At 35.7% G+C, this 19,651-nt stretch overlaps 1 protein-coding gene across 3 annotated transcripts in view; it reads left to right on the top strand.

Moving 5' to 3' along the window:
• crb1 (crumbs cell polarity complex component 1) overlaps window positions 1–19,651 on the top strand; it is a 55,533-nt gene continuing 35,882 nt past the window's right edge. For 2 of the 3 annotated variants that reach the window (XR_012397416.1, XM_068216320.1), the window contains exons 1-3: window positions 1–159; window positions 13,884–14,484; window positions 19,251–19,442. Coding sequence is in view for 2 of the 3 variants with exons in the window: in XM_068216320.1 (XP_068072421.1) it covers window positions 75–159; window positions 13,884–14,484; window positions 19,251–19,442 (878 nt within the window). In the remaining variant the exon portion in view is untranslated. 3 annotated transcript variants of the gene reach the window in all.

The raw sequence follows: 19,651 nt of genomic DNA, 5'->3' as shown, positions 1-19,651 counted from the left end.
ACACACACACACACTGGAGGAGTACACACACCGTCATCATGTCAGCTTGCCAACTATCACAATGACATCTAACTATGGATATGGATCTAGCGGTTTGGGGTTCAGTGTGGCTCAGATTGGTGGCTTGTGTCTTGTTTGTTCTGCTGCAATGGACAGAAAGTAAGTGGACCAGCCTGTTGCTTTTATGCAGTGTGATGTAATTGTTAGTCCACTTGTTGAATTATATAGTGTAGAGATTTCATTTTTATTAATTACTGTATTTATTATTATTTTACTTTTAGAGTTTAAGTAAATTTGGTTTTTATTTGAACAATTTTTTATGTTTTTAACACTTTATGATGATATATACTACTTGTGTGTGAGTGTGTATATTTATGAAATGCAAATGTAGTTCTTTTATGGATGAAAAGGACTACCGGATAGTTGATATTATTCCTTTTTGCTTTGAAATGGTTGTGTGTGTGTGTGTGTGGTCAGAGGTATCATAACCCATGGACGCATCATCCGCAGTGGCACTTAAGAACATAAAAGGCTTTGCATCAAAGACACTTGGAAACAGAGCTGCTCTTTTCATTCTCTAGACTCGGACACATTTAAAAGGATTGCTTTGCTTTCATCACAAGCGGCCCGGGCTGTTATATCTGTGCATTTTTGGTGTTGCATTGCATTTGAGTTGGATATTGTGTGTATCTGCAGAGAGCTGTTAATATGAACATATGGTTGGACGTCCAGTAATTGTGTTTTTGGGATAATTTGCACGGAGTCATGCTGAGAATTGGTCTAGACTGGTCCTGTAAGCTGATCTTACAGAATCCCCCCCAAAAGTGCACAAGTTTGATCCTAAAAACCAAATGGCAAACAGGCTGACATGCATTAGATGTTTGATTTAGGGTTAGTTCACTCAAAAATGAAATTAAGTTCTCACCTTGATGTCATTCCAATCCTCCTGAGATATTTGTTCAGCTGTGAAACACAAATGAGAATATGAAATCCGGGAGCTCTCTCATCCTCAGCAATGGATCTGTCTTGTTCAAAGTCCAGAAAAGGAAATAAAAAACATTCAGGGACTTTAGTGAAAAATTGCTTTATTTTTTACTTTTATTATTTATTCTCTTTAATGACAGGTCAGAATTGCTACAGGTAATACAATGTATTGCCATTATGGTCTGTTTCCACAGAGTGGTACGGTTCGGTTTGGTACGGTTCATAAGGCGTACCGAACCAAACCGAACCGATCGTACCGTACCACTTTTTCGCCACCCTTTCGAAAGGGTACCAAACACGAGAAAAGGTACAAAAAGGTGGAGCTAGACCCACAGCTGAACGCTATTGGTTTACAGAGATACATCATTCGCTTGCGCAACAAGCCAGAATGAAAACAAAATGCCTGCCATGTTTGAAATACACAGCCAGAGATTACAGCGGAATTATATATACATATAATAACGAGTCATGGTCGACCCAGGCTCACACAAACCTTGTCATCGTGTTGATGAACAGCCACAAAGTCATGGAGTAGAGCAGAATCTACCCTGTGCCTTAGAGTCAGTAGCATGGCCGGTATAAGCTTCTGACGATATGATAACCATGGATAAAAATATCACAGTTTGACAGTGTTGTGATTACTACTCTAAAATATATCATTTTAAATGTCTGGGTAAAAACAAAAACTTTTTCCCCTTTGATCATAATATATTTTATTTTGAGGAACATTTAAAATATTTTGTAACAGTTACCATGGCGGGCTGAATAATTCAAGGGAATTATTGATTTCTGCTGCCTTCATCAGTGTCAAAAACACAGATTTCTTTACAATTTAAAACAACATCATTGGATATCTTTTCTGCTGAAGATACTGTTGTCCTAAAAAAATTAATTAAATTAATGAAAATCGTACACATCCAGTGCCTTAGGATCGGTGTAGCAGCAAATTTGGATAGTTTTAAAACCTTGACTTTTCCAAATCGTGGTTGAAAACGGTTATTGCCCCATGCCTAAGCACAACAAACACTGTCAGTACTAAATACAATGCCTGTACTAAATACACGCTCCAATCTGAAGATATAGTCAAACATCGTTTTTTTAAAGTCTTTTGGGACAAAAAAGGTGTTTTTAAAGATCTAAATGATTACAGTTGAAACATTAAAGACACATGGAATGATTTTACAATGTTTTTTAGTTTATTTTCTGCACCATTGCTGTTTATGGAGGATGAGAGAGCTCCAGGATTTCATCCAAAACATAATAGTGGACTAAAATATAAAAACTATTATAATATCTTAATTAGTAGTTAAAGATGAACGAAGATCTCAGGGGTTTGGAACAACTTGAGGGTAAGCAATTAATAACATACCTTTTTTCTTTTTTGGGTGCACTAACCCTTTAAAAGTAGAAGAAATTCTATGCTCAAAAATTAAAGGTTTAGTTCCCCCAGAAAAGAAAATTTGCCATCCAAAATGTGCAACAATTTATTTATGTTTAAATGGCTTTAGCTTGGGGTGGCACGGTGGCTCAGTGGTTACACTTCCCCCTCATAGCACAAAGGTTGCTTGTTCGAGTCCAGGCCGGGCCAGTTTACATTTCTGTATAGAGTTTGCATATTTTCCCCATGTTGGTTTCCTCTGGGTGCTCCGGTTTCCCCCACAGTCCAAAGACATGTGGCACAGATGAATTTGGGTAAACAAGAATTGGCCGTAGTGTATGTGAGTGTGTGTGAATTTGAGAGTGTGTGGGTGTTTCCCAGTACTGGGTTGTGGCTGGAAGGGCATCCGCTGTGTAAAACATATGCCAGAATAGGTGGTGGTTCATTCTACAGTGGTGACCCCTGATAAATAAGAGACGAAGCTTACAGATTTAATTTATTAATGTCTTTAGCTCAAACTGTGGTCCTTGGAGATTCATAATGTACAAGTTAGCAGCTACTAAAGTGTTAAAAGTCAAACGTACAGCCAACATGAAGTTAATACTTGTGTAGGTCTTATGAAGCTAAACTAGCAACAGTTTGGAACATGAGCTTCTCGTCACTTGATGATGTATGCATGAGAGAAAGCTCTTTGTTTACAATCGAGAAGGTGGATGTGTGTGGTACTGCTCATCTAATTTACTTATATGGGCTTGTAATGGTTTCTGTAATCCAGTGTTTCTTAACCCTCTTATGAAGACACACAAACAGTACTCATTTTCAATCTCTTTCTATTCAAACCCTCCTGAATCTACTCATCAGGACATTAAAAGAGACTCCAAAATCTTAAATGAGTACATCAGATAAGGGAGACATCCAAAATATGTACAGTTGGTGTGCCTTCATGAACAGAGTTGGGAAACTCTGCTGTGTTCTATAAAAACGTTTTAAATAAAGTGTCAGGTTAATTCTTGTGCACACCTTGACAGTTTTAGCTTGCGCTTGTCATCAGAATTTTTTTTTGTCATTTTTGGTATCCTCACTTAATCAATGTTCACTGGTATTGAGCAGAGTAAATGTACCTAAATCACTGACTATAGATATGGCACCTATTAAAAAAAAAATTCACCGGTACACAAGGTGATGCTGCACAATTTTATGCTTCTGACACACATATTTTTTTACAGAAGTAGTAGTCACCCTCACGCTTTTTTCCCTTATTTGTCGCATAAGCTTTTCCACTTTTTACCTCCTGCACATACAACTCACAAACACACGGTCAAAAGTTTGTAGGGAAAAGTTACAAACCATAAAAGAAAATGAAATTCACCATTGAATCCAATTTGATCTGCAATCAAATTCACAAAAAGTGAACAAAAGCATTAATCTCAATCATAAAACTAAAAAAAAAATTAAAATATTAATGACACTTAGGGCTGGGCGGTTTGGCCTTAAAACATAAATCTCGATTAATTGAACTTTTAAACTCAATTACGATTAATAAACTATTCTTTTGTTTATTTAATTAATGTTATGCCCTCATAGTTTACTGACAGGTTTTGTACAGTAATTATGCTCACATATTACAAGTGACAGATTTTTTAATGAAGAGTGTTTTGCTTGATTTTAATATAATTAATTAAAACACCATTTAATTTTTAAAAAATAAATGTAATAAATTCAACACACACTATCTACGCTATCTATCTGTGAGTATTTATTGAACATCAACATTGAAAAACTGAAATTAAAAAACACATTGCCTAAAAAGAACTGACCTGGAAAAGCTATCAATTATAGATAATGAATGTCGTTTTTCGATTAATCGCCCAGCCCTAATGATGCTTTTACATCTGCATTTGTTAAGTCAAAGCTTTAAACATTGATGATAAATGTCAATAAAATCATCAAATTGTGCATAGGTCTTTACTTGTAAGTTTGGCAAGAAGACTTGACAAGAAGCTTAAACTCCAGACTAACAGTTTCAATACAGGTTGACTGTTTTGACTCAATACAACTCTGTGTATTGTCAGGAGCCAGGATTTCATGCAAGAATACAAATGCACTCACCATTGACTTGACTTGAAGAATGTTTGTAACCAAAAAGTTGAAGGTCAACACTGGCTTCCATAATAGGTATTATATGGAAGTCAGGTGGATGTGATTTTGCCAAGTAGGACACAATCCTGGATTAACATCTATGTGTGGATACTAGAACATCATTTTTGTTTGAAAATGTAATCCATACCTATCCCTACCCCCAAACCCAAACATAACTGTAAATTATTTCAAAATCAGAGGGGAATAAAAGTTGGATAACAATAAGAAGCACAAAATGGCCAATCGGAATGTTCATTCAATAGATAACGCAGTGGCACAGTAGGTAGTGCTGTCGTCTCACAGCAAGAAGGTCCTCGGCTGGGTCAGTTGGCATTTCTGTGTGGAGTTTGCATGTACTCCCTGCATTCGTGCGAGTTTTCCCCGCAGTCCAAAGTCCATGCAGTATAGGTGAATTGGGTAGGCTAAATTGCCCTGTAAATGAGGGTGTGTGGATGTTTCACAGAGATGGGTAAAAACGTGCTGGATAAGTTGGCGGTTCATTCTGCTGTGGTGTCCCTGCATTAAGAAAGGGATTAAGCTGAAAAAGAATGTATGAATGAATGAATGTTCATTCAGGAACATGCCCTTGGTGAAATCACACTAACCATAGGAGTCAACAGGGACCAAAAACCTTACCAATATTCTTCTAAGTATCTTCTTTTATGTTCATCTGAAGAAACATATGAAGAGTTCAGACGCAAAAACCACTAAATGCCATCTGAAATGTTTTCCTAACATGACTATTTTTTTTTATCAGCCTCCTATGTTTATGTTCAGTTATTTCACTTTAAAGACGATGTAAATAACTTATTAGACACTATAAAAGCTAAATTACTAAGCCTACACTCTGGAGGCTGAGAAAAATGCTAATTTTAGAAGAAAATATTAGATAGCCTTTAGAGGTTTTGGCATCTAAACTCATCATATATACACTGTAAAACCCAATTTGTCAATTTTGAGTGGTAACACTTTACAATAAGGTTCATTATTTAATGCATTTACTATCATGAACTAATCATGAGCAACACATTTATTAATCATAATTGAACATTTACTAAAGCATTATTAACATCCAAGTCCATGCTTGTTGACATTAGTTAATGCACCGTGAGTTAACATGAACTAACAATGAACAACTGTAATTTCATTAACTAATGTTAAATAACATGAACAAATACCGTAGTAAATGTATTGTTCATTGTTTGTTCATGTTAGTAAATGCATTAAATAACATTATCTAATGAGCCTTATTGTAAAATGTGACCTTTTGAGTTAACTACTATCATTTCATTTAATAAAGTTGGGATTTACAGTGTAGAATTACCGTGAAATTAGCTGTTGACTATTCGTTTTTTTTTTCAATGCTTGAATTTGATATTTGACTTTCAAAGTGCCAGTAGCTATTGACTTGCATTAGGCTATATGAATTAAATGACACCAATATCTTACCACTTTGATGGTCTGAAAATCAGTACATTAACAGCATGTTTTAATTTTTGGGTGAACTATCCCTTTAAAGACTTTTGAATTCAACAAACAAGCTCATTAGCCAATATACGTAGAAGCATTTTCTCTCTATCGACACTGAATTTAAACAGGGCCAATCCTGCCAAATCAAGCTCGTGATTGCCTGCGCTATCAGCCTTTGTTTCAATGCGTAGTCTGTAATAAAAAGACATTGCAGGCTGGCGGGGTTGAATAGGGCTTCTAGACACCCCCTTAATGACTGACTTATGTCTATTGCCGGTTACCATAGCAATCTCTGCCAAAGGCAAGCTGGAAGTGTGGAATTGGTTGCTATGGGGACATAATTTGATGCTTTGTTGAGACTCCAAAGTTTGCAAACGTCCTTGCGCAGCGAGCAGCGTGAATAGGGCTGTCACAGAGGTTAAGCCATTTTTTTGGATAGATAACAGAGCATTGTTTCCTCTGGCATTTCCAAGAATGACCTGCTGAATACAGGAAGGGGGCTTTGATACATGTGCTTTATCTAAAGCTGTGCAGGCCATGCGCTCTGTAGATGTGACCAGTCAGGTATGTGCAAAAACTGACACTTTAATCTAAAATGTGTAGGTCTGAGGATTAGTTTACCCAAAATTAAAACAGGCCCTCTCAGTTACTTACTGGACAATACTCGCTGTCAAGACTTCAGTTCACAATGAGAGATTTCTGTCTTTCCAATCGGGAAGTCCATTCACCAAAATACATCTCCTATGATAAACATGTCTTAAAGTTACAGTTCAACCCAAAAAATCATTCACTTACCTCTTTACTTGTTCAAAACCTATTTGAGGTTGAGCACAAAAAAATTATTTAGTAAAATGCTGGTAGCTTGCACCTATTGACTTCAATAGTATTTTTTCTTACTATAAAAGTCAAAGGGTCCCAGCAACCAGCATTCTTCAGAATATCTTTTTTGTATTCAATTGAAAAAAAAGAAGCTAAAGGTTTAAAGCAACGGACCACTTTTTTTTTTTGGAAAAGGCTAATTTTACAAGTCACTTAGAATTACACAGTTGGGTTTTACCATTTTTTAAATTCATTCAATGGGTCTGGGTCTGGCTGAAGCAGCTTAGATTAGCATAAATAATTAATTTAGTGTAGACCAAAGGGCTGTTCCATAAACCAAGCTTAGAGAATAAGCTAGGCTTATTTGGGCCAGTCAGGTTTATTAATGGCGGATTCACTTTCATAAATCAAATTTACGATAGTTTAAACTCAGTTACAATAGAAACTTATGCTGGAAAACTAGCCTGGTCCGAGGCAGGTTAACTCTCAAGTCAAATTCAAATTGTTAATATTCAACTGCTGTAATTTGATGCCATTTTATTTAACTAAACCTCTTAATAATGATTAAAACTTTAGTCACTTATTAGTAAATAGATATACACCAAACATCTGTAAGAATAGATCAATATATACTTTTTATTCAAATAAGTTATTGCAAACAAAACATACAAACTACAACATTTTGAATCATTTTTAAACGTTTATGATGTTTTTTTTTCTTCTTTTTATTGATTTTTTACTTGATATTTTCCGCCAACATATTCATTTAGGTGTACTAATTGTGGGATTGAGATCTTCAGTTTATTTGTTTTGTTAGATTAGTTCCAAATTTTGCTTTGGCACTGCCTAATCTAATGTATATGCACAAACATATTATTATAAAGCATTGTGTAGAAAATAAGAATTTAAAATATTGATCTGTGAGGGGTGTACTTTGCTATTTGTAGTATATGAATTACAAAATTTTATAACCAAAATATATAAGCATAAGAAATCACTGACTGATATAAAGACGTAATACATTTCTTAAAGAATGACTTTAAAGCTGCTAACCTTGAGTGGAATAATCAGGTGATAGATCCGGGCCAAGCAGTAGCCTCACTAGGCACGGGAAAAACACTTGTTAAAGGGAAAGAAACATTCTGCAGCCGGTGTTGGCAGCAAATTAAAAATTCCACCGCTTGTGCGTGGACGGCTCTTGCCATTTTAACTTTAATGTGCTGAAGTTAAGCACATTTTGTAGGTTGCAGTGAGCCTGCAATGCAGTAAAACTACTCCTTGCAAGCAACAATTGGCAGTAAGTGGGCATTCCCTCTAGCCCTCTCTCTAGCATGTGCGCGCCGTCAAGCACAATTTCATGTATTGCGACAAATAGTTAATTAAACGTTAATGGGCCTAGATAATGGTCTATTTTTTAATTAAGACGATGTGCAATTTCATGTCAGCTTCTCTCTTGCTTTATTGTTAGCCATAGTTTTTGATTATTATGTTTAAATTATTAAATGTTTAAAGCAAACGCGGTCTCATTTCAAAGCTCTTTTATTTCTCGAATTTGCCATGGTAGCACACAACATAATCGATGCATCTATGCTCAACCTTCAGGGACAGTAACATGCATGAGCAGTTCTAGATTATTTAAACTGAACTCAGATTAGTTAGATCAAATGATCTTCAACTTGCTGTTATGAAGCCAGTTCGGCTCATTGAAGTCAGGTTTTTGACTTTAATCCCCTCTTTCTTAACCATTTTTATGAGACAGCCAGGGGTGCTCAAATTCAGTCGTGGAGGGCCAGTGTCCTGCAAAGTTTAGTTCCAACCCTAAATGTACCTGGTCTAGCTAATCAAGCTTAAGCTATGGTCACAGTGCACTTTTCTCCCCATAGATTTCCACTGCATCAGACCGGAAACGCAAGCTCATGTGATAAGTTTCGCAGTTCGCTGCGATGGAAAGTTGAAGCTTGGTGAACTCTGACCTGCGAAATTGCATCACATGACTGTGTGAGACCAACCGAAGATCAAAACATGACCTCTTTGGACAGAAATTTAAAACATGGACCAATTGCTTGGTTTTTTAAATGTCTAATTATATAGTTTAATTCGCCCATTTCTCAGTGCCAACAGAATTTCACCTGCACAAACTCTAGTGTGAACACAGCATTAAGTTTTGAAATATCAATGCAGGTGTTTTGAGGCAAGTTGAAGCTAAAATCTGCAGGACACCAGCTCTCCAAGACCTATTCCTATTTAGGTAAGAGTTACCTAAGAGTTCCTATTTAATCTTGACTGCAGTTACATCCTGTACTAAGACAATCGAAAATGGAAAATTACTATTGGCTGTATAGGGCCGGTTTCACATTCCTGGAGGGCTGCAGTTTAGCTTTAACCCTAATTAAACACACCAGATCAAACTAATTGAGTCTTTCAGGCTTGTTTGAATCCTACAAGTATGTGTCTTGAAGCAGGGTTGAAACTAAACTCAGGAACCGAGTATGACACCCTGCTGTATAGTGATGCCTGCAGCAGGTGCATTGATTTTTATGTAGTGTCTAAAACAATCACCAGCTAGTTAACAGTCCTGCATAATATCATTGTGCCTGGTACAACCACAATACATCAATGATCCTTTATCAATATGAGTGTAAAGTTAGTAGTCATATCGACATGGAAAATAGCCACTTTTCATTTTCTGTAGTGCACAATGTAACTATAGAAGAGTCAAACTTTAAATAGGAAAATTATTGAAAACTTTTAATTTTTTTAATTACATGCTAATGATCTAATCTGATTCAATGATATATGCTAAGTTAAGCTAAAATGACTCCTGTCAAAGATCAAGTGAATGGATTCAAAAATGGTAAAACTCAGCTGTTTAACTTTAAGGGGAATTGTAAAATTAGCCCGTTTCAAAACTAAAAAGTGGAGTGTTTATTTAAAAACACATAATCCCTTTAAAGTGCAATGTTACTCACTTTGGAGAAAAGCTTCTGTAAATGTCAATCTATAACAATTATTTAACCAATGATGACGTAATCAATCTGATTGTTTTGTCAATGTAGTGTTGAACAAAGGCTCCAGTTGAGCAAGTATATTCATCACCCTGTGTCTACAGAAAAGTGAAAAAAAAAAAGTATGGATGAGCATTTCTCAAGGCAATGAAATTTACCAAGTGACATTATACATAAAAACAGATGCTATAAAGTGCTATAAAACAACGATTACGAATGCAAAGTGCCAAAATATGGGTGAAATAATAATCATAAAGTGTAACAGTCTGATTCATGTGGAAACAAAACAACATATTTTGACCTATATTACTTCATTTCAACATATACAGTAGAGAACAATCTAAAGGTTTAAAAGATAGCAACTTCACTTAAAGCAGTGGTTCTCAATCTGTGGTACGTGTACCACTAGTGGTACGCGGGCTTCCTTCTAGTGGTATACAGAGGAATGAAATATGTCATGTACATGCTACATATATTTTAAAATTTATTATATAATATGCCATATAGCCTATATTTAAGGCTAATCTGCCACGGTTTTTTTTAATGTGCAGAGTTGTAGCTGCTTCACTGGGCCTACTACGCTACTGTATTTCAATACTTCTCATTTTGGTGGTACTTGGAGAGACAATTTTTTTCTGAGGTGGTACTTGATGAAAAACGTTTGAGAACCACTGTCTTAAATGGACAGTTCACCCAAATAGGAAAATTCTGCCATTATTTACTCACCACCCACCACTTGTTCCAAACCTCTTTGAGCTTCATCTCTCTGTTGAACACAAAAGAAGATACTTTGAAGAATGTTGAATACTGGTAGCCATTGACATTGCATGTGTTTTTCCAATGTCAGTGGTTACCAGTTTCCAAAAGTTGTCAACATATCTTCTTTTGTGTTCAACAGAAAAAAAAGGAAACTCAAAAAGGTCTTTTTGTGTTGACAAATGATCCTTGAACTAAATATGCCTGGTAAAAGTGTTTTTGCTCATAAACTGGATGTCATTTTAGTGTATGGCTTTTGTACAAACGTATGGTAGTGATCATTGCTGTGCTCTCATTAAAGGGGTCTAGCAAACAAAGCTATGCTTAGTAGATAAGACTAATGGGTTAATCCCATGCAGTCACATAAACCCCATGATCTGATTATGGGTGCTCAAAGCTCATATTCCCCATAGCAATATACACAACGCAGCACAAGATCATAATAGCTTCTAAAATAGCTGCAAAGAAATTACATTTACATTTAATAAAGTGTACCTTCATGTGCAACAGCCCAGAATGGATAACTATGATTGTATGTGGGATTTGATTTTCAAATCTTTGCGCAAATCCCACAATGACACCAATACACCAATAGAAGTATCACTGCTTGTTCTTAGAAGCTATTTTAGGACAATACAGGCCCAAGCCTCCATGACCTGATGTTTGACTTGCTCTGAAGTCCATTTGGCTCATTAGCTGATTCATCTAAAGCTCAGTAGCCTTTTGTTCTGACTTTTTGAAGGGCATTTTACAATGACAGTGAGGCACAACATATGTGACTACTGATGAGCTGTAATGTAATTTTTTCTATTGAATGTAGTGGGTTAAAAACAACCACTTAATGACAAAATTGTATGATAAAAATGTTGTATTATGTGAAAGGAAATCTCGAAAGAGGAAGTACCCCTTTACATTATATATGTATACAAGTTGAATTCAGAATTTTTAGACCCCTTTGAATTTTTTTCAAATGATGTTTAATAGAACAAGGGAATTTTCACAGTATGTCTGATAATAATTTTTCTTCTGAAGAAATTCTTACTTGTTTTATTTTGCTAGAATTAAAATTTTTTTTTAATCATTTTAAGGTCAAAATTATTAGCCCCTTTAAGCTCTACAATAACTTTCCTAACTACCCTAACCTGCCTAGATAACCTAATTGACCTAGTTAAGTTATATATATATATATATATATATATATATATATATATATATATATATATATATATATATATATATATATATATATATATATATATATATATATATAGTATTATATAAAGCTTTTTTTACATAATAAATAAAAAAACTATACAAAGAAAACCAAATTGTATAAATAAATAACTCCAATACATTAATTCATTCATTTTCTTGTTGTCTTAGTCTCTTTATTAATCCGGGGTTGCCACAGCGGAATGAACTGCCAACTTATCCAGGAAGTTTTTACGCAACGGATGCCCTTCCAGCCGCAACCCATCTCTGGGAAACATCCACACACACTTTCTCACACACACTCAAACGCTAGGGACAATTTAGTCTACCCAATTCACCTGTACCGCATGTCTTTTGACTGTGGGGGAAACCCGGAGGAAACCCATGTGAAGGCAGGCAGACTCCACACAGAAACACCAACTGAGCCAAGGTTCGAACTAGCGACCTTCTTGCTGTGAGGCGACAGCACTACCTACTGCGCCACTGCCTCGACATAACTCCAATAATAAAACTGAAAATAAAAGAGTAAATAAAATAAAGCAAATAAATAACAAATAGGGTTATGGGGTCTAGGCAATCATTTCAACTTTGATCAGAGTATGTTCAGTTGTTACAGTTGAAGAGTTAACAAAACATTAATCAGTTCTGATGAAAAAGGTTGGCATACAGTTTGGAACTGGTGTGGAGCATATCCTCCAGAGTTGACATGACTTGAAATAATTCAGCATAAGTCAATTTGTTACCTTTTTTTTATTTTGCAAGAGTTAATGCCATCATAAGAAAGTGTTGCGTAAAGAACCTTTAACATGGATAAAAAAAAAAACTTTTGTTTAGTAAAAATAATTTCTTGAGATTATTAAAATGTTTTTAACACTAAAAGGGGTTCTTTCAAGAACTGTTCATGGAAAGTTTGGAGAACCCAGAATTGATTGTCTATGGTATTACTTTTAAAGCCTTTTAAATGTCCCATAAAATGCTTCAAAATATGTGTTTTATTCCATATTTGATGTAATCTAAACCACAACACAAATAGAGGGCGGGACATGTTGTAGCCCCTCTCCTTAAAAAAAAAAACAAACAAAAAAAAACAGCAATAGCATTTTCTTTAATCACCGCTTAGAGTGGTTGAGCTCAAGAGCTCTCATCTTGAAGGGAGTGGGGTATGTCAGACACTAGAGAGCATTTGATTGGTCATGATTTGAAGAGAATCTGTAGTAAGAGGTGATGTAAATAATACCATTTAGGTGGAAGTAACAAAATAAAGGCTTTACATATATGTTTTATATCTCCTAAACACAAATTTTGTCTCTGTTCTAGAACAGTGGTTCTCAAAGTGGGGGTCAGAGGACAATGACAAGGGGTCACTTGGTGATTTCCAAAACTAAAATAAATGTTATTAAACTATTTAAAGTACCATTTTTTTTCATAACCCACAGAAGATAGTTAATCGTTGCGATAAAGAAACAACAACATACAAATAAAAATCAGCCATCAGCCTTTAATTTTTAGATTAAAATGTAATTAAATTATAAATTACTATAAAAAAAACAATATATGGTTATAGACTGTTGCAGTTTTTGTTGTCAGTATGCTCATGTTTATATATGCCTATAGATGTGTCTGCAACATTAATATATTTACAGTATAACCACCTTGAAAAATGGGGGTCGCGAGTCACTGACATTGCTATTTCGGGGGTCGCAGGCTGAAAAGCTTGGGAACCCCTGTTCTAGAGCACACTCGCTTATACAGTAGATATTCTAGTAATACTGATACTACCATCTACAAATGTTATTTTAATTTCATGGGACCTTTAAAGGGATAGATAATTCTGACATTATTTAATAACCCTCCCCTTTTTCAAACCTGTTTGAGTTTCTTTCTTGTTTAAAAAAAAAAAAAAGACATTATGAAGAATGTTGGAAAGCATTTTAGCATTCTTCAGCATATTTTCTTTCATGCTTAACACTTTATATCTAACTGAGTGCGAATAAATGGTAAGAATGTTCATTTTTGGGTGAACTTTCCCTTTAAGAGTATAACTATGCTGCATGCTCTTCCTTTTTATGGGAGCAGAATGTTAAACAAATGTCTAAATGTCCATGTTTTTATCCTTGTAGGTGTAACACTACTCAAGACCTCAACACTCTGCCTGGACAACCCTTGCCAACACCAGTCAGAGTGCAGGGAAGCCCTGTCTGATTTCCTGTGCCAGTGTCAGACGACTGTGCCAGTCTTTCCCAGCACGCGTTGTGATTCTTCCAGTACGTTCTGCCAACTGTCCATCTGCCAGGGCAATGTGACATGTCAACCCACCGGCGCCCACCCAGGGGAACTAGTTTGCCAGTGTGACTCCGGCTTGCTGGGGCAGGACTGTCTTTCCAGTGCCCAGCTCTGCGCTCAGGGGCATTGTGGGGACAGTGCCCACTGTCTGGCAGTGCGAGACCAGAGCCCAGGGTACGCATGCATCTGTCAGGAGGGTTACACTGGAAGATCTTGCGAAAAAGAGGTGGACCACTGCTCTCCTAACCCCTGCAGAAACCGCGCCATCTGCCGCAGCAGAAGGAATGGGCCCACTTGCTTCTGCGTGCCAGGATTCCAGGGCCAGCTCTGCGAGATTGAGGTGAATGAATGTGTGTCGAGGCCCTGTAGAAACGGAGCCACCTGTGTGGACAAGATCGGGCACTACATCTGTCTCTGCAGGCCTGGATACATGGGTAGGTGAAGTGAGGGAGAGAGAGAAAAGGGGGGTCTCATGCTTTGCTGCCAAGTGCCACTCACCTGTTTGACCAGACGTGTCAAACTGCACTGCTGAGTTTGGGCCACAGTCCAACAGAGTTTAGTTCCAACCCTTCTCCAACATGTACACATTTTCAAATAAGTCTGAAGGTCTTTATTAGGTGGATCGGGTGCTTCAACTTTTTTGGAAATAGATTCGTTAGTTGCCTCTGATTATTGCCAAATTTTAATCCATTCAGTGATTTAAAATATTTGTTTATGCATTCACCCATTCATTGTACACTTATGTTAATAAAGTTCCTGAAATAGGAGACAGAGTTATCAAATGCCATTAAAAGTACAGCTGGTTTTGCGGGGTGGGGGGTGGGGGGTCAATGTTTGGTCCTGAAGAGAATTTTGATATAAAAGAAAACTAAACCTCATCTTACGGCAGCTTTAAAATTAGGTTTAATTTAGTCCAGAGCCGAATCATCCTCCATCCCTCCATTTTCCACACTTCTGGTTTAACAAGTGACATATTTCTTTTTAACTGATTATAAAATTGTTTAATTAAAGTGTATATGCTATTTTCCATAACAGTTCAAGAAATGCTAATCGTTACTGGAGCTGCCATTTTGCATGGTTTTAGATGCTGTTGTTATTAATCAGTACGCACAAGCTTTGCAAAAGTGCTCTTAGTGTCTAAATTCACTCACTATAGTTTTCATTCTCTCTATTAAGTGGACTCTATTTGCAAACTTTTGCAGGGAATTCTGAAAAAGGTTATGTGCGGGATTTCCAACACAGCCTGCCTGCCATCTGAATCGTCTCAACCACTGGCTAATGTAGCCGCTGCCATCTTGTGGCTGAAGGATGATTTTACATATAGGGAAAAAGCCAGCATTGTTTGATCAAAGACTTCTGACATTTATTGTTGGAAACGTAAAGATGCAGTTTTAATAGATAATTAGAGTTCAAATTCCTGTCTTATGTTGGACGGATGTATTTTGTCAATAGCCAAAAATATATTGTATTCTTTTATGCCAAAATCATTAGGATATTAAGACCATGTTTCATGAGTAGACAACTTTAAGGGTGATTATTCATATTCCAGGTCATCAAATAGTTGTATCTCAGATTTACACTAATGACTGGTTTTGTGGTCTATGGTCACAATTTATTTTTCAGCAGTTTAATTTGATAAAGATTGATAAATAGACAGACTGTCTGATATATATATATATATATATATATATATATATATATATATATATATATATATATATATATATATATATATATATATATATATATATATATATAAGCAGGCCCATAGCCAGGGGGGTTTGGTGGTTCAAAAGACCCACCCCTCACTAACAAAGGTCCACTCCAGAATCACATACTTGAGCTCATTTGTCCTATTTGGACTGCTATTTCATAATAAACTGTGAAAATAACCTTCGGAGAAGGCTTTAAGATCAAGCAGAATCTTCTTTTAGCTGTTGCTTCAGTGACTGAGGACAGAATGTGCTGGCCAGTTTGTGTTTATCTAATAAATGACAGTAGTCTAGTTTTTAATTTAAAGCTTGAACAGCATTCTTATTTCTAATAGTCATTCATTCATTTACTCTTCGGCTTAGTCTTTTTATTAATCTGGGTTCGCTACAGCGGAATAAACTGCCAATTTAACAGCATATGTTTTACGCTGCGGATGCCCTTCCAGCTGCAACCCATCTCAGGAAAACATCCATACACACTCATTCACACTCATATACGGACAATTTAGCTACCCCAATTCACCTGTACCACGTCTTTGGACTGTGGGGAAAACAGGAGAACCTGGAGGAAACACACGCGAATACAGGGAGAACATGCAGACTCCACACAGAAACACCAACTGACCCAGCCGAGGCCCAAACCAGAGACCTAATTGCATTGAGGCGACAGCATACCTACTGCACCACTGCGTCGCCCTCTAATGATACATGATCTAATACATTTGTATTTGAAATATAAGCGTTATTCTCATATTTTTTTCTTCTAAATCTTTAGGAAATGTTTTGGGACATCAAAAAATGTGGTTAATGACCATCTGAAGGTAATCCAGCAAAAACTAATTCTTAAAAGGTATTTAAACCTCAAAATTAAACAGAAAATGTGGCAAAAAAAAATAAAAACTGCAAAAAGGCCCACATTTTAAGAAAAAAGACCCACCCTTACACCAGGCTAGCAACAGGCCTGTAAAGGATGATGAAAAATAACTAATTCAGAAAAGCAGTTGTCGCGTTTATTTAATAGTTTTACTTTTTAAATGAGACTAATTATTTCATCGTTATTTCAAAGGGAGATCTTTTTATAAGAGGGGGTTATATTTATTTCTAGCCTACAAGTTAAATAACCTGATGGCGACTGTCATGTGAATCGTCTCAACTAGTGGCCAATGTAGCCACTGCCATCGTGTGGCTGAAAGATGATATTACAATTTTGGAGAAAAACCCAGCACGCCAACAACCCTAGAGCTCTGACATTTGCTGTTGGAAACGTAAAGATGTGGTTTAAATAGCCAATTAGAGTTTTCATTTGTGACCACAAAATTTACAAATTCTTAAAAATCTTAATAATTTAACATCTTTGAAGAGTCTTAAAAATACGTTGTATGAGCCAAATGATAGATTTTTATGCCAAAAATCCATAACCTTTTTAAAAAAAATTTACCTACCCCACCAAAAAAAATGTTTGGATTGCATTTCTTAACACTTAATGTCACTAGTTAACACCCACAATGCATTTTTGTTTAACACATCCCATAATTTCTAAAATATCAACCTCTACCAAATGGTAGATATGTCGGTTTATGGTAAAAGTACTGGAATTAAATCATATGACGTGTAAGACCAATTTATTTAAAAGCATACCTAAAATACCTAAAATAAAATAACATTTTTGAATACTAAAGCTTTATTTTTTGAAGTATTTCATAAAATTTTTCAGATTCTCTTGTTTTCTTGTTTTTGTTTTTTTGTTTTTCATTAAAATCCAAATTTAGTGTAGAAGCAATCATGTTTGCTGTGTGTGTAAACCATTATTTAAAACAGTCATTCTTTACATTATTTTAACAGTAATTATTTAAAACAGTAAAAGTATGGTCAATCATTGGTAGAGGGGCAGTCAAAGGGTTAAGATTAAATAAAGATCAGGTTCCAGAAGAGGAAAAAAAAAACACTATTAATGTTCTCAGCAGTGCAACACTAAACAGATATTTACCTCAGGTTCAAAGTTAACAAATCGTTGGATCTCCAAGCCAAATATTGTTATATTCTAACAAACCAATAAACCCTTCAAATGTGCACGTAGGACATGGTTTTGTGGTCTATAAACACATTTTATGTAATAGTTCAAGGTTTTTTTTTTTAAGTCAAGTTCTGTTAAGATTCATGCTACTGAAGATTTCATCATTATTTCCCAAACATTTTTTGAGATAAAGATTAGTCCCCTTTGATTTTTTTTTTCTTTTTTATATACATATTTCTTAAATGATGTTTAACAAAGCAAGGAAATTTTCACATCATGTCTGATAATATTTTTTTCTTCTGGAGAAAGTCTTACTTTATTTCGGCTAGAATGAAAGCTGTTTTTGATAAAAAAAATAATAATAATAAAAATAAAAACATTTAAAGGTCTAAATTATTAGCCCCTTCAAGCTATATATATATTCGAGAGTCTACAGATTAAACCATCGTTATACAATACCTTGCCTAATTACCCTAACGTTTCTAGTTAACCTAATTAACCTAGTTGAGCCTTTAAATGTCACTTTCAGCTGTATAGAAGTGTCTTAAAAAATATCTAGTCAAATGTTATTTACTGTCATCATGGCAAAAATAAAATAAATTAGTTTTTGAAATGAGTTATTAAAAATATTTTGTTTAGAAATGTGCTGAAGAAATCTCTCAGTTAAACAGAAATTGGGAAAAAAATAAACAGGGGGGCTGGTAATTCTGACTTCAACTGTACAGTATATGCAGTAAGTTGTTGATATACACTTCGTGTTTATAGACACACTGTTTGAGAAGCTTATGTTACACCAGAATTAGTACTCAAATCTAGAGATATAGTTTTAGTAAGTGTAAAAAACAACAACAACAAAACAAGATATCAATCTTTTAGCTGAAAGAATCCACACACAAAAAAGATTTTAAAGTACTAATTCACCCAAAATGAAAATTCTGTCATTAGTTACTCATCCTCCACTGCTTTAAAACCTAAGTTTAAATAGGTGAGTTTTTTTATCCCTGAAGAATGTTAGAAGACACAGCTATTGACTTCCATAGCTTATACCATGAATGTCAGGGGCTGATTTTTTCCAACAATCTCCAGAATCTCTTGTTTTAATCAGAAGAAAGAAATTCATAAACGTTTGTGTAAATGTTAAGGAAGAATTCATCTCTTTAATCTAGGTGTTTGCGACCAACTGCACTATAAAGCAAAACCGTGTGTAATGGAACTTCTGAACTTCCTCATGTAACAACAAAACACTGTTAACACACACACACGATGTGTTCAAATCTGCTTTAAAAACACTGCTGATCAAGTGCAGGAAAGGCTGTGGGCAGCATATCAATAACCCTAAAGGCTGACTGCGAGCTTCCAGTTTGAGTCTGTTTGATCCGGGATGAGGTCTGTCCAGATGGCATGTGTAATAAGCCATGCCGAGATCTCGGATTGGCATGTTTTGCGCTCAGCACCGCTGTCTGTGATGTTGCAGGTAGCAGCTGTGAGCTGGAGATTGATGAGTGTCAGTCACAGCCCTGTCTCCACGGCGCCAGTTGCCATGACCACATCAATGGCTTCACGTGCACATGCCTGGCGGGTTTCCAGGGCGAGAGCTGTGAAATCAACATCGACGAGTGCCGTGACCAGCCATGCCAAAACGGGGCTCTGTGTGTGGATGAAATCAATAGGTAGGATATATTTCCATGCTGCCATTTTATTTTCGCTCAAGGTTTACTTAGTGGAAATGAAAAATTCAATTAATTTCTACTGTTCTTTTGTTTCATTTAGTTCATCTTAGGTCAGACAAATATATATATATATATATATATATATATATATATATATATATATATATATATATATATATATATATATATATATACATATAACAAAACCA

Source organism: Danio rerio, chromosome 22 (assembly GCF_049306965.1).
Source record: "Danio rerio strain Tuebingen ecotype United States chromosome 22, GRCz12tu, whole genome shotgun sequence".
NCBI classification, from domain to species: Eukaryota; Metazoa; Chordata; class Actinopteri; order Cypriniformes; family Danionidae; genus Danio; species Danio rerio.
The sequence above is the reverse complement of the archived record's forward strand: the minus strand, read 5'-3'. Positions and strand labels throughout refer to the sequence as shown.